Source organism: Hippichthys cyanospilos, chromosome 18, assembly GCF_059441005.1.
Source record: "Hippichthys cyanospilos isolate Australia breed blue-spotted pipefish chromosome 18, RoL_Hcya_1.0, whole genome shotgun sequence".
NCBI lineage: Eukaryota > Metazoa > Chordata > Actinopteri > Syngnathiformes > Syngnathidae > Hippichthys > Hippichthys cyanospilos.
Window position 1 is genome coordinate 11,729,325 of NC_142386.1, and position 15,300 is coordinate 11,744,624.

Here is a 15,300-nt window from a genome sequence, read left to right on the forward strand (position 1 = left end):
ATCGTCATCATCATCACCACCTACATCATCAGCAGCAGCATCTGCAGCATCAGCAGGAAAAGCAGCTTTATTATTGTCATGGTAACAGTAGCACGTTACTCGGCAATGTATGTTTATTACATTTACATTTTATTGCTAATAGAAACACACACACACGAATACACCAGCATTCAGAGGAACACACATACAGTGGTTGTTTTTGATGTGTTTGTGAATGTCGAGTTGCGAATGATCAAGGTCAGAGTCTGCTCTTTTATTTGCTCTCAGGATCAATAGTGTGTGTGTGTTTTTTAAACACTCCACATTTCAATGCGAAACGTCACGACAAATGTGTGTCCATGTGCTTGTGTGTTTGTTAAAGATTGTAACCCCCACACACAAAACGCAAACATAATCTTTGGCGTTTTGGAAGTGGCCGCTGGACCAATGGGACGTCCCCTCGTCAGCGTGTTTTTCTGTCGGCGTCCTGGTGACGACTCGGATTGACTCGTCTCTCGTTCTCTCACATCATTCCCTCTCGTCGATTCTCAGGAAAACTTGCTCGCCTCTGCTGTCTTCTTCAGTCGCCGCCATGAAGACGCTCAGCATCTTCATCATCGCGATGATGATGATGATAGATTCTGTCTTGACTGCAGATGGTACGTCAACTCTTTTTCACACACACACCAACACACACACACGTTTGCTGTTGCTATACCTGTGAGGACATCTATTGAAGTAACGCATTTCCTAGCACCTAACATTAACTATCAGAAATGACTGCCTAATCCATAGGTGTCGAACTCCAGTCCTCGAGGGCCGGCATCCTGCATGTTTTCCAGTTTTCTTTCCCCAACACACCTGATTCAAATGATTAGCTCATTAGCAGGCTCTGCAAGAGCTTTAAAATGATCCCAATCATTTGAATCAGGTGTTTTTGAGGGAAAAGATTTGAAAACATGTAGGATACCGGCCCTCGAGGACTGGAGTTGGACATCTGTGGCCTAATCTAACCCTTTCCCTAACCTCAACCCTAACACAATTCAAACTTATACTCTGTTATCAGAATACGCAACCCTTAGAGTGCCAGCCAATTTTGAGTATTTTCACGGATCTTTTAATAAATAAAATATTGTGTGCTATGTCCATGTAAACATAGGTAGTACTATATGAACGATTGCATTTCATTCTTTACAGAGAAAAAGAATATACTGTATATATATATATATATATATATATATATTACACTACTTGATTGGCTTAATATTTAATAAAGTTGAAGGCTAGCCAAGAACAAAATAAAAACATGTAGAATTTTTGTCACTGGCACACAACCTAACCGTAAACACAAAGACAGTTTTAAACATACGTGTGATGACTGGTGTCTTGTGTGTGTGTGTGTGTGTGTGCGTGCGTACAGAAACGTGCTCTGGTCGCTGTGGTTCCTTTGACTCATTGAGGAAGTGTCAGTGTGACTCCATGTGCCTTTACTATGGAAGCTGCTGTCACGACTTTGACAAAGTGTGTCCCAAGAAAAGTAAGTCACCTGCATGCATGTCCTTCCAGTGTATCCTCATGTTAAATGGCAGATGCTCAAATGCGTTTCAATCTCATTCAGCGGCACGTGGCGACACCTTTGAAGAAGCTGAAGACAACCAAACCACGTTGGAGACACCGGCGGATGTGGTGGCTCCCTCCACGGCGCCGACCTCCACCGTGGTGCCACCGACCTCCTACACAATGGAAGTCACCTCTGATGAGCCTCGGGCTCCGCGCCCGACCATGCGGGTGCCCACGGCGGTGCCGGCGGACCGAGATGCGGCCGTCTGCAGCGGGAGACCCTTTGACGCCTTCCTGCAGCTAAAGAACGGATCTGTGTACGCCTTCAGAGGTATGCCCCAAACATGAATCATTTTCCACTCCCTAATCACTGGTTGGAGACGAATTTTCAACTAGAGGTGGTCCCCTAGAATCAGAAGTAGGACGTACTTCCCTCTCAGGGAAAGGCTCCCACTCACCCGCCAGCCGTAAGCCAATGGGGATGAGTGCTGAGAGTACGTCGTCAGCATGTGCTTTGCGACCCTCCTGCAGGCGATTATTTTTTCGAGCTGGACAGCAAGGCCGTGCTTCCGGGCTATCCCAAACGGATCGAGGACGTGTGGGGCATAGCTGGGCCCGTGGACGCCGCCTTCACGCGCATCAACTGCCAGGGAAAGTCCTATATCTTTAAGGTATCATACATGAGAAACAGGAAGTATCAAAAATGGCATTCAAAGAACTTCTCCAAGTGTTGAAAATGCCTTGAAAATACTCTTGACGTCCTACGCTGGCATCCTTCAGGGAAGGAAATACTGGCGCTTTGACGGGGACGTCCTGGACGAGGGTTTCCCTAGGGACATCTCAGAGGGCTTCGATGGCATTCCGGATGATCTACACGCCGCTTTCGCAGTGCCGGCGCCCAGTCACCGGCAAAAAGAGAAGGCCTACTTCTTTAAAGGTGAGGCAAAATCAGGCTTTGCTTCAAGGTGCCTTTGTGCTCTTCACACATGTCCTCAACAGGCGACCACTATCATGTGTATGAGTTCGTCAATCAGCCCAGCCATCAAGAGTGCGTCCAGATGAGTCAAGCTTCACCCTCGCTCTTGTTCTCGCGCTACACCGACCTCTTCTGGGATCAAAGTCTGGATGACCTCTTTGCCGAACTCTTTGGGGTCTCAGGTGAGATTCGGGGAGCGCGTCCACACCCGACATCCTTGTCCTCAACCTCGTCGTCGCCTCTGTCTCAGTCGGCAGCCAGTCGTCTGGGCCACACCTCATCGCCAAGAACTGGCAGGGCATCAGCCCCCCCGTGGATGCCGCCATGGTGGGGCGCGTCTTCTTGAGCCCTAAACCCACGGCGCCGCCACGGTTCGCTAGGAGGCGAAACTCACACAGGTGGAGGAAACCCAGCAGGAAGTCCCGCCGCAGACACAGCCGCCATACGCTTTTCGACGACTTCTGGATCGACTTGTTTGACTACGGCGACATGTCGGAGGAGGAGGTTGAGGTGGCCACTCTGGCTCCGCTACGAGCACAGACGCCCATAAGCACACCTGTACAATATGTCTACTTTTTCAAGCGAGGTGGGTGAATGTACTGGCTGGTGTGTGTCCACGTGTGATGTGACGTGTCACGTTTATTCCTCATACAGATCAATACTACCGGATGGACCTGCGCAGCAAACGCATGGCGCTGGTCGTGCCGCCTTACCCACGCTCAATTGCCAAGTTCTGGCTGGGCTGCCAGCAGGAAGATGCTCCTGACACCACGCGTGCTGAAAAGAGATGAAAAAAAATGAACAAGACAAGAAAATAGCAATTTTCACAACACGATTATTGTTTCTTTACTTTTTTGACGGAAGAATGACTACCTAAATACAAGTATGTTGTATTGAATGTGTCAAACCTTTCAGCCAATCAGAAATCTGGGTGAAGAGTGATTGACAGGCCATGTCCTTCCATTGTTTGTGCGTTCTGCAATGAGCTGCGCCCCCTGCTGGACAATCGTCATGTTGACCGCCTATCCATACAAATAAACGAAAAGAGCCCCCAATCACAACCGTTTAGCATGACTTTTTTTTTTTTTTTTACATTTGAATACCAATTAATCCAAATAAGTAACAAAATAAAATGGAAAAATAATTTAGGAAACCAGTCTGCCTTATATATTTGACTGTTTAATTAAATTTAAACATGCGTGAAGTTTTCTTTGGGTTCATTTGAAACATATCACTGACAATTAAATGTTTACAGTAATTTCACATTCAAACACAGAGAAATAAGTTAAAGTACGCACCACTACATGACATTTGAAGCATCAAGTCTCTGCTGGAAAGAAATACTTAAAAAAAAAAAAAAAAGTGTAGGGTTTTCGAAACATGCTTTGTCAAGGAAAATAAATATTCACCGAATTTTTGTGCTGCCACCTATGGTGAGTGAATGTGAAATTGCTTTTGGCATTTAAAAAAAAAATATGCCTAGGCCAGGTATTATGTTTATGACCAAATAAACTAACCCGGGCTAGACTTTGGACATGTCTGGTGTTCAGTGGCGGCCGTGGACCCCCATGTTACAACGTCCTTGATTTACTATTTTCATGTTGCGACGTGGAATACTGCGTGTTTTCATCTTCTTCCTATGACATTCTCCCGATTTTGCAACTGCCATGACCCTAGGGACTTGGCTGTATTTATGTTGTTTCGTCTCCATCTGCAGGCGTTTTCACGTAATTACACTTATTTTTAGTTGCTGTGCCTGCAACGTGTCACTACAATTCTGCTATTGGTTGGCGTCTCCTCATGGAAATAGTGGTCTGCTATTGGTCGACCTCACTTGTTTCAAAATGGTGGAGCTTTGTTCGATCGTAAGTGGTTACAAAACCGTATTTATAGTGCATTTTACTGCTTAATTCAAAGTTGAAAGGGTTAGCCATGGGTCCCAAGATTGCTAGTGAGGTTAAAGAGACAAGTAAGAAGATGATTTATATGGAAACGATGCTGGGCATAACCCTTATTAGGGAATTTGGGTATATCAAGCGGCACTCAAAGGTAAATAAATCATTTCTATATTTTTTTATTTATGATGTTTTCTGATTGTATACATGTATATTATATATACGTAGCACTTACTATACTATTTTGGTCGAACTTTTAATATGTATGTACAATTTTGATGTGTTTACCTGGGGTTCTAAACGCATTAGCTATTTAACATAGTTTTGGATTGCCCGTCATACGGCGAATTTGCCTTACGACCCCAACCGCGGAACGGATTAATGTCGTTACATGGGGACCCACTGTATTTCAAATGTATTTTGTTTAACTGGGTCTTTTAAATGGAATTAAATCAAGCACACAATTGGAAATTAGAAAATTAAATGCTATGTGTTTGACATATAGTACATGACGTTTGAACGGCAGCACACTGGCAGACTGGTTAACAGAGCTGCCTTGTAAATTTGAAGGTGATCCTTTGCCTGGCTCCGTCCGAGCACTCGGTTTAGCTTCCACGTTCCAAAAACATGCATGGTATGGGCACTCTAAATTGTCCTTAGGTTTATTGGTGAGAGTGAATTGTTGTTTGTGTCATGCATGGATGGAAACTAGTTAAGAGTGTACCCCACCTACTGGCGAAGACAACTGGGATAGGCTCCAGCCTCCAGCAACCCGGAGACCTGCCTGAAGATAAGCGTCATGACAATGGAAGGATGGATGATGTGTGACGTAGGTTCTATCAAACGTCCCAGTCAAATGTGGCCGTAGGTTTTAGTTTGCCCGAGAGCAACCGTAGGATTAGATAATGGCTTATATTTACCCTGTTAAATGTCACACGTTCAATGTTTGACAATTTAAAAGTTTTGTTTGCCACTGCAATTTGACAAAAGCGCTTTGTGCTGCCCTCTGGCGAGCAATAGTAAATATTGTTCGAATGCGTTTGTTTTGTTGCTGCAATCCTATTGGACAAAACTGCCTTGGCCCCGCCCATTGTAGGAGGACCCTATAGCGGGGCTGTCAGGGCAGGACCGCTGTCTCTGGGCCCGACTAGTCGAGCCGTAAACGCCAATCGCGTACTCCAACAAACCAGCTCGATCGCACAAGGTAAGTTAGCGCACACGAGTCACGTCTTCATTTTTCGGTTTGGGTTCGGGTTCCCCGCGAGGCCTACTTGTAGTGGCGGAAGTGCGCGCGACTGTGCCGACGATCCGCTGCTCGTGCACGCGCGTGGCCGAGGGCTAGCCTTTGTGGAATCCGCCACCCGCGCCTGCGCGCGCCCTAGCCTTGTACGCTTTTTGTGGTTAATCGGCCACTTGTCCCCACCAAGTGCGTGTGATCTTTAGTGCGCGTGCGCGCCACAGAGAAGGGTTACGTGCGTCGCCAAGAGGAAGACCTATCGGTAACACTGTTGTGTTAGGATTTGTAGAAAGTTGCAGAGTTTGCTTTTCGGGAGCGCTCAAGAAAAAAAAAACGGTGCTACGTTTCGAACAGCTCGGTCTTAGTAGAAAGTACAAAATTTTCTATGAATAAATTATTAATCAGTCAGATATTTTGTTGATTTTTCTTTTTTTTTAACTTTAATTGACTGAGGACGTTATTTCAAATGCACTACGGAGAATGCCCCTCAAATTATTCCTTTATTTGTAATTAAAAATACACATATACAATATAAATAAACAATTACGTGCAGATTTGTTTAAAACACAAAGACTAAAATTTCCTTTTGGTGTGTTTGTCGCATGTTTACCAAGTAGGCCACTGTCCTTCAGGATTTGTGGAACTTGACTTTTATACATCATTTTTCAGTAGAAGGCCAAACTTTGACCCACTTTCCTTTTCTTAGGTTATATGCAGCAGATTGGAGAACATCTGTTACAAATTGTTGGACAGAATAATTCATTAATTGTGAATGATTGTGCCAACAGCCGTTCATTCATTCCTGACCCACTGATGCAAAGGTGTCCAAACTTTTTGCAAAGAAGGTCATATTTGGGTGACATGAAAATATGACCATCCATTTTCTTTAGCCGCTTATAATCACACAGTGGGCGAGGGACGCCATGGACTGGTTGACAGCCAATCGCAAGGGCACACAGTCAAACAACCATTCATACCCGAGGGCAAGTTGGAGTGACCAGATTCAGCCTTCATCCTTCAATTTAAGCTAGCTCCTCGACGCTCGCAATTGAGACACGCCCCCATCCTTTCGCGTTGCATTCAAAGCTTTTGAGGAATGTTGCAATCAAACGATTTGAGATGAGTTTAGGATTATGATGCTGGTGGCCTTTGTGGGTGGAAGTGAAATTGCATTTTTCAATTTACATTGACATTTATAGGCCAAACATGATGAATTTCATGACAAAGGCTAAAATTTGACCACGGGCTGTATTTGGTCCTCCTGGCACTCACACGGCAGGATGTCACGCGAGCAACAGGCAGTGGCGGGCGCCAGACGGGCCTTCGAGACGGGTCGCTCCCGTTGTCTGGAGCATCGCATCCGCCAGCTGAAGAACCTTCAGCGCCTCCTGACCGAGCGGCAGGCAGACATCGCCAAGGCAATCAAGAAGGATCTCCACAAGGTGAAAAAACTCTGATGACGCATTCAAAATCACAAATGCGCTTGCGTGACAGAAAATCTGAGCTTCAAAAGACCACTTATAAAATATCAGTATGACTTTGTCATAACTACATAAGTACTTTTGCTGAAAAAACAAGACCATTGTGGAAAATGTACTATAAATCTATCATTGTACAATTTTTCCAGAACTTAAATTTTTTTTTAATTATGGAAAATTGTTAATTAGTGAGCAGTTCCTTATTAGCCTAGATTTTTAAAATGTAAGATTCCTCAGGAAAAATCCCTTGATTGTGTTTGATTGACTGTGGTTTTTTTTCTTTTTTTTTTTTGGCACATTCATACTAGATCAAAATGCCGTTTTTCCTCCATAATAATTCATTTCAGGATAGTTTTCCTGATGAATTTGAACGCGTAACAGTTTCCTTTTTCAATGGCCTACAGACATGCTTGTTTACGTAAGCACAGAGTCAATATTTTAGACAAGCAAAATGGGTGAAAGATGCTGGCAAAATACAGTTCACAAATGTCGGTGAAAGATTTGCTGAGCAGTGCAGGAGCGCAGTCTTGAGTTGGAAACGCAACTGTGCATTGTGTAATCTGTCAAGTCACTTCAAACATGGTGCAAAATTCACACAATGCTGAAAAAGACAGGTTCCACTCTCACGTAATACAGTGAACGCCCGCCATACGAAATTAATCCGTTCCAGAGTTGGGATCGCAAGGTGGTCATTGTGTGGCCAGCAATAGGAACCTATAGTAATTAGCTAATGCATGTTAAACGCCACATCAAAACTGGTTATACATATTAAAAATTGGTAACAAAATAGTATAGTAAGTGCTACTTATATCTAATATACCTGTATACAATTAAATAACATCACAAATAAAAAATATATAAAGGATCTATTTACTTTTGAGTGACGCGATGAGCTTGTAATGGCCATATTCCATAGCGAGGGTAGTGTAGCCTAGCCTAGCCTTCTTCGTATTTCTTGATTATCTCCAGCTTCATTTCTATACTAATCATCTTCTTACTTCTCCCTTTAACATCACTAGCAATCTTGGGACCCATGGCTAACCCTTTCAAGTTTGAATTGAGCAGTAAAATGCACTATAAATACGATAACAAACACTAACACGAGATGAAGTTTGTAGCATATAGGCATTTTAGTGACACTGTGACGCCGGCCAATAGCAGACCAGCATCTTAGTGACGTTGTGACGACGACACATAGCAGACCAGCATCTTACTGACGCCGTGACGCTGACCAATAGCAGACCAGCATTTTAGTGACGAATGCAGTGATGCGTTTAGTGACGTATGAGCGCAGTGTGACTCTCAGATACGCACAAACACTGAACGCCAAGTTTGAATTTTGTAACTGTTGTTGATGTCATAAAGTGGGAAAAATGCCATAAAGAGGGGACGACAAAACTTTGTATTCCATTTCGTAACATGCAAAACAGGGATGCTGTAATCTGGGGGTCCCCTGTACTGGGCAATCCTTTGAGAACTCTGAATTGGACCAAGGCTGCGCTTTTTGCTGCATTCCTCATACAATGTGCAGGTTTTACAACTGGATGCCTTCCTAATGATCTGATGAGCTGACTGGGCGGCTCCGCTTGTTTGCTCAGAGCGAGGTGGTGGTCCAGATGTACGAGACGTTGGGCCTGGAGGAGGAGATTGGGCTGGCCATCCGCAAGCTCAAAGAGTGGGCTGCGCCGCGGCCAGTGGAGAAGAACCTCCTGACCATGTCGGACACGGTCTACGTCAAGCCCCAGCCTCTGGGCGTGGTCTTGATCATCGGAGCCTGGAACTACCCATGGGCCGTCACCCTGCAGCCGCTGGTCGGCGCCATCGCCGCTGGTATGGACGAGCCACGTCTTTGCTTGATTCTGTGGCCCGGGCGAGACCAGAAAGAGGTTTTTCCATCATGTGACAGAAGCTCAGATAGAGCTGTGGGCTTTTTCTCAGGGCCACTAGCAAGCAATCGAGAAGGTGGAAGAATCTAAAGTCCAAAGTTTCACATTGTTGAAATGTCTTTAACTTCAATCATACTTTGATGAAGCAGATTCTCACATTTGTAACATCAATTATTGGAACAGCTTAACATTGGCCTAACCCAGTCCTCCTCAAATAGTGGGGCGGGCCTCCCTGGGGGGGGCGCAAGGCGATGCCTTATGCCCCCAAGGTTAAACGGTAACATTTAGCCTTAAAAGTAAACATTTGTTGAAAATACTGCTGAAGGACTCCTGTTGAAGCACTGGCCTAACCCTACACACACAACCTACCTTTCCACCATCCAATATCTAACAGCCCACGGCCCTTTTCTACCACAGCTGACTGCAACTCGTATTTCTCCTGAGTGGAATTTGACACGATTTTGTGGTTATGTATAGCTGATCCACTTCTTCTTTTGATGCTCAGGATTTGTTTAGCACCAACTTGAGTGACAGAACTTGAACAATGCCGGCACAAAAAAAAGAAGTAAATAAAACCAATCATGTTTTCTGCTTCAGTATTCCAGCCACACCTAGCATGCGAAAGCGCAACCACACTTTGTCATGCAAAGTGAATGCAAGCAGCTTTGTAATGCTAACTATGAGTGTGTATGTGTGTGGGTGTGTTTGTGTGTGTGTGTTAGCATGGCATTGTAGTCTTTGGTTTGAAGTTCACTGCTGCAGGAGCGACTGTTGGGGGGATGGGGGGTTAACCCTCAAAGCTCATAGACTCACCAGCGTGTTATCCGGCAGGTAACGCCGCCGTGGTGAAGCCGTCTGAGGTTTGCGTCCACACGGCCAAGCTGATGGATGAGCTGCTCCCGCTTTACCTAGACAAAGTAAGATGCGCTTTTAGGAGGATAGAAATCCCCTTGGACATTACAAATATGATGTAAATGTTAAAAAAAAAAAAGAAACGCAGCACAAGGGGCACAATGGGACGTACACAAAACATAGATTTCCAGCTTGCTTTCCTGACAAGAGGCAAAGCTTTGCACAACAGCGCTATGGAAGGTAGAGATAGGAATATTGATAAGAATGAAGATAATGCATGAGCAATACTGCATATCAATCAGAATCTCGCTAATTCCCTTATCTTTTTGGTTGAGGGAATGAAACAACGCCATCTTAAAGAACAATTTCATGTTGTAAACCTTGGACATTATTTCACGGCTGTCAAACTCATTTTAGCCCAGAAATCAAAAAGATATTCTCAAGTGAGCCATACTGTTAAGATAATATGTAAGTTGAAAACAAATAGTGGCTACTCTCAATTCTCAGTGAATAGCAGCAACCACCTGTAAATATATTGTTGTTTTATGTATTTTAAAAGGTGAAGTAAAATAACTTCCTTTTTGATCCCTATGTATCCCAAAATAACAATTATTTTTAGTTGCGTGAAATAATTGGAAATGTTCTATTTGCTCATGAAATACCAGTATTTTGTATAGAACATATGAGATGAACTTAAAGTAAATAAATCACATAAATCATTTGAAAGTAAAATATATAAATCTAAGGAAACACACACATATACAACTTGTGTGTCAAGTCATCAAAAAGCTTCATGCCGTTTTTTGTGTCCCTTACAAAGCAACCATGCACCTGATGAATTTACCCTTTTCTGATGAAGAAAAATACATATTTGGCTTTTACAACTCAACTTATCGAACAACCTCAATCCTTGGGACCAGTCAACCTTTATCAATATTTTCTGACATTGTTGTGCAGGAGCTGTACCCGGTAGTGACGGGCGGCGTGCCCGAGACACAGGAGCTGCTGCGACAAAGGTTCGATCACATCTTCTACACTGGAAACAGCGTTGTGGGAAAACTGATTATGGAGGCGGCCGCCAAGCATTTGACACCTGTCACTCTGGAGCTGGGCGGAAAAAGCCCGTGCTACATCGACAGCAATTGCGATATCACCGTCGCCTGCAGGTTGGTTCCGACCTTGGAGCGGCCGTCATGGGTTCCTTCCTCAGGTAATGCAGTCTTCCTTCTGCTTTGGCTTGTGCACAGACGCGTTGCCTGGGGAAAGTTCACCAACTGCGGCCAGACATGCATTGCGCCCGACTACATCCTGTGCGAGCCTGCCTTGCAGCAGCGCCTCATCCAGGAGCTCCACAAAGCCATCAAGGTACTGTTAGCCTTCCTCTACCTTGTGCCACCTGATGCAATTTTTCAATTCTCAAGACGGATGCACAATGCCACCGCCAGGCTTTGTAGGAGCTCTGATGTTCAAGCATGTCATTCCTTGTCTGAAGTCTTTGCACTAGCTTCCCTTTCATTTGCGTGTCAAATTAACTCAGGGAATCTGCTCTCATTTAATTCTCCTGTTAGGTCACGTTTGACTTGCTGTCCCTCACACAATATAAACCTCCTAAGACAGGGGTTTCAAACATTCAACTCGCAGGCTAAATCTCGCCCGTAAGAAGGTTTAATCCGGCCCGCAAGATGCATAACCAATAGACAAAAGTTTTCTCTCTCTCTCTCTCTCTCTCTCTCTCTCTCTCTCTCTCTCTCTATATATATATATATATATATATATATATATATATATATATATATATATATATATATATATATATATATATATATATATATATATATATATATATATATATAGATATATATATATAGATATATATATATAGATATATGTTTGGTTTATATATGTATTCACTGAGCACTGAGAATTAGGACCACACATAGCAAGGGTTTATCTACATATATACAGTGACGAACAACCATTCACACACCTAAGGACAATTTCGAATGTCCAATACACCAACTATGCATGTCTTTGGAATGTGTGAGGAAGACAGAGTGCCCAGAGAGAAATAATGCTGGCTCGGGGAGAGCATGCAAGCTGGATTTGAACTCACTGAACTGGGAGGTCGACGGGCTAACCACTCTTCGACGGAGCTGCTCCAAAATTAAAACAATCCTTCCTTGAATTTTCTGGCAGGAGTTCTACACAGACGACCCCAAGACGTGCCCAGACTACGGCCGCATTATCAACCAGCGCCACTTCAAGAGGATCGTGTCCCTCATGGAAGACAGCACCATCGCAGTGGGCGGAGACAACAACGAGCAGGACTGCTACATAGGTGAAAAGCTCTCGTGTGGCTCACCAAGTCCAATCACTCTTGTCCATGAGATCTAACACAAATCCTACCTGGACGGTTTTAGCTCCCACAGTTCTGCGGGACGTCAAGCCTGATGCCAAAATTATGCAGGAGGAGATCTTTGGACCTCTGCTCCCCATCTTGACCGTCAATGGCCTGGATGAGGCCATCCGCTTCATCAACAAGGGCGAGAAGCCTTTGGCACTCTATGTCTTCTCTCACGACAACAAGGTAAAACCATTCCCCTCCTGCACTAATGTTGAGACACAAACATTTGGGAGCATCAAGGAAAAGTCTGAGCTCAGTATTTGTCTTCATTTAAGGAGTGTAGGGGACCACATCGCAATTTCTCAATTTGGTCAACACGTTCCACTTTCTCACGATGCAAATTATGCAAGACTGGTCCTTTAGAACACTGGGGTTCTTGGACCTAACAACCAGACAAATTGACATGTGACTGTGAAACTGCACTCAGGAACTCAGAGCAGCATAAATAAAACAAATGAATGGAGAAAATGACACAACACCAATAACAACGGCACATCTGTTTAACAGTCTAATCAAATCCATTTTGAAGGTTGCACTTTACATAAACTCTAAAAGTTACTTCCACCCCCCAATTGTTGGGTTACTCTGGGCCAGCACTTGTTCCATCAACATGAACTTTGCTTCTCTAACGTGTTTATGGTCCCGGGTGAAGGTCATCAAGAAAATGACGGACGAGACCTCCAGTGGTGGACTTTTGGCCAACGACTGTCTGGTGCACTACTCAGTCAGCTCACTGCCTTTTGGGGGCGTTGGTAAGTGCACAGTACACACATACACCTTGTGATAAGATTAAACCTTTAGACCATCGCAGAACTTTAATCCTTCCAACTATGTAATCATTTAGGCCACAAGTCAAACTTTGGCACTCCAACAGCTCTTCATGCCTCAACAAAACTTTTGTCTTTGAAGCACCTCAGAGAAACTATAAGTCAGCCATTTAGGGCTTCGGATTTTAAAACCCAAAAAACGTAAACCTCTTTCATAGTTTGACCTGTGGATAGAGTGTGTTATTTAGTCAAACAGTTGTTCCTTCAGATCTATTCCTTCCATCGGGCTCTCCTGGAGTATACATGTGATGCAAAGTCTCCAAAAAAATGCAGACTTGTGGATTTACAGCCATCGATCCAGGCCAACTGTAGACGGTTAATTTTACGAGGGTTCGCATCATAAAGCACTCACCGAAAGTGCTCATCAAAACGAGAACATCTGTCAACAACCAGCCAATGTGTAGTTCTTGTCAATACACTTTTTTTTAGTTTCCGCTACATAAATATACAACAAGCATTACGTGACAAAAATACAAATACTAAAATTAAAAGTTTCTTTGTGAACCACTCGTAGAAAAAAAACAATGATCGCAACCAGCGTGAAATGAATCCGTGCCTGAACCATCTCAGTCTGGCCTCTGTGACTTTATCTCCAAAACCTCCGAACCTCCACCACTCAAGCTTCTCCTCCACCCGCTTCCTACTCTCTCTGCAGATTACGATGTCGTTCACAAGTCTCCCCTGGCTATTTTTGAAAATACATTTGTGCCAAGTGTTTTATTTTTGATCGAAAAGTTTTTTTCCGCACTATAAGGCGCACTTAAAAGCCTTTTTTTTAAGTTGAAGGTGCACCTTATAATCAGGTGCGCCTTATTTATGGATCAATATTGAAATTGGGATTCATAGATGGGGAATGAATTGATAAAGTTGCTTTACCTGTTTCTTTTGTGTGTTTACCGTTGAACAAGGTTGGTCAAATTGACATTGAGTTATTATGCTATTGAGAGTTATTATTAGAGTTTTTAATTGTTATTACTTTGAGTATTACTATATTTATTACTATATTTACTTATAATCCGATGCGCCTTATATATGGAAAAAGTTTTCAAATATGTCATTAATTGAGGGTGCGCCTTATAATCTGGTGCGCCTTATAGTTCGGAAAATACGGTATTTTTTCCATGTAGTGCACGCAAAGCTGATTGCGATTAACACATTTCATCAAACGAGGAACAAGAATATGTCAACAATCAAAGTTGGCCAGGTTATAGAACAACTTGATGGGTCAGTGTAAAAGTTGGACTCACCTGCTAGCAGCTGTCATGGTTTGTGCAATTATTTTGGCATGGGCCTTTATTTCTGACTGTGTTCTCGTGGGTCCCTTTCCGCAGGTAACAGTGGAATGGGGTGCTATCATGGCAAGCACACCTTTGACCAATTGAGCCACCTTCGAGGATGCCTCATCAAGGCGCTGAAGAACGAGGGCATGAATGGCATGCGCTACCCTCCTCATACAACCAAAAAGCTGAGCTGGGCTCGCTTCTTTGTCCTCAGCAATTTCAAACTGGGCTGGATCGGGCGCCTGCTGCTGCTCGCCGTCGCCGCCGTGTTGGCCGCCGTTGTCGTGCAGGTGAGACTGCTCCTGGCCACTTTCACCTCTGCGCTCCATTTGGCTCCAGAAAAGTAGAAAAGGTGCCATGGCACAAATTCTGACATGCTTTGCTGGTCGCTGTTTTGCAGAAGTACGACCTGTTGCACAAGTTCTACTCTTGAAGACCTCGTGGGTCCCTAAGCTGACGAATCACTTCACACAATATTTGCACACATGACATGCAGTGAACTTTTAGCTGTTGATCCGAAACATTTCATTGTCATTTGGATTCGCCTGGAATCGAAGGACCAAACATGTTTTTAAAGATGATTCGATGTTGAAGGAAGCTTTTATGTTGCAGCAAGCTTTTCTTGCTTTTGAATCCGTGTCATTTCACAAGAGTGGGACTGATGAACTAATCGTCACTTTCTTGTTTGTCCTCATATATTTCAGAGTCTTCGAAATCACCTTAAGCCTTTAAGTAGCAATCACGGCTAATCCATAATAGCTGGCATTACTCGAGTTTTCTCAGGCTTTGGATTTTCATTACGGATTAAAACAAATATTCATGCATACTAATTTATTTAGGATGAATATTTCTAATAAATACATTTGCACCTGCCTCTTAACTACCTCAGTTTAGAGAATATTTCAGGATGTTTTGAAATGTGTTAA

General features: G+C 43.7%; 2 protein-coding genes across 3 annotated transcripts; both read left to right on the plus strand.

Moving 5' to 3' along the window:
- The first annotated feature begins 422 nt into the window (after nucleotides 1-422).
- vtnb (vitronectin b) lies at nucleotides 423-3,576 on the plus strand. The gene is made up of 8 exons (XM_088441589.1): nucleotides 423-638; nucleotides 1,400-1,516; nucleotides 1,598-1,870; nucleotides 2,071-2,210; nucleotides 2,320-2,476; nucleotides 2,539-2,697; nucleotides 2,766-3,101; nucleotides 3,170-3,576. The coding sequence occupies exons 1-8, from the start codon at nucleotides 572-574 to the stop codon at nucleotides 3,304-3,306; spliced, it is 1,386 nt and encodes a 461-aa protein (XP_088297715.1). The 5' UTR covers nucleotides 423-571; the 3' UTR covers nucleotides 3,307-3,576.
- A 1,916-nt stretch (nucleotides 3,577-5,492) lies between these two features.
- aldh3a2b (aldehyde dehydrogenase 3 family, member A2b) lies at nucleotides 5,493-15,247 on the plus strand. 2 transcript variants are annotated; one of them, XM_088441414.1, is made up of 11 exons: nucleotides 5,493-5,614; nucleotides 6,927-7,089; nucleotides 8,724-8,955; nucleotides 9,843-9,928; nucleotides 10,821-11,029; nucleotides 11,111-11,228; nucleotides 12,060-12,201; nucleotides 12,284-12,450; nucleotides 12,920-13,019; nucleotides 14,426-14,664; nucleotides 14,775-15,247. In XM_088441414.1, exons 2-11 carry the CDS (start codon nucleotides 6,928-6,930, stop codon nucleotides 14,805-14,807), a joined length of 1,488 nt encoding a protein of 495 aa, XP_088297540.1. In that variant the 5' UTR covers nucleotides 5,493-5,614; nucleotide 6,927; the 3' UTR covers nucleotides 14,808-15,247. The 2 variants fall into 2 exon arrangements, with proteins under 2 accessions (XP_088297540.1, XP_088297541.1); XM_088441415.1 differs by having other exon boundaries at nucleotides 5,518-5,613; nucleotides 6,911-7,089.
- The last annotated feature ends 53 nt before the right edge of the window (nucleotides 15,248-15,300 follow it).

What these genes read in the sequence shown, in the direction of transcription:
- vtnb (XM_088441589.1), top strand. Translation starts at nt 572, where the DNA reads ATGAAGACGCTCAGCATCTTCATCATCGCGATGATGATGATGATAGAT. An exon ending in CGAACTCTTTGGGGTCTCAG is followed by an intron (nt 2,698 to 2,765) that starts GTGAGATTCGGG and finishes CCTCTGTCTCAG; the next exon opens with TCGGCAGCCAGTCGTCTGGG. An exon ending in TGTCTACTTTTTCAAGCGAG is followed by an intron (nt 3,102 to 3,169) that starts GTGGGTGAATGT and finishes TTCCTCATACAG; the next exon opens with ATCAATACTACCGGATGGAC.
- aldh3a2b (XM_088441414.1), top strand. Translation starts at nt 6,928, where the DNA reads ATGTCACGCGAGCAACAGGCAGTGGCGGGCGCCAGACGGGCCTTCGAG. An exon ending in TCCCGCTTTACCTAGACAAA is followed by an intron (nt 9,929 to 10,820) that starts GTAAGATGCGCT and finishes ATTGTTGTGCAG; the next exon opens with GAGCTGTACCCGGTAGTGAC. An exon ending in GATATCACCGTCGCCTGCAG is followed by an intron (nt 11,030 to 11,110) that starts GTTGGTTCCGAC and finishes GCTTGTGCACAG; the next exon opens with ACGCGTTGCCTGGGGAAAGT.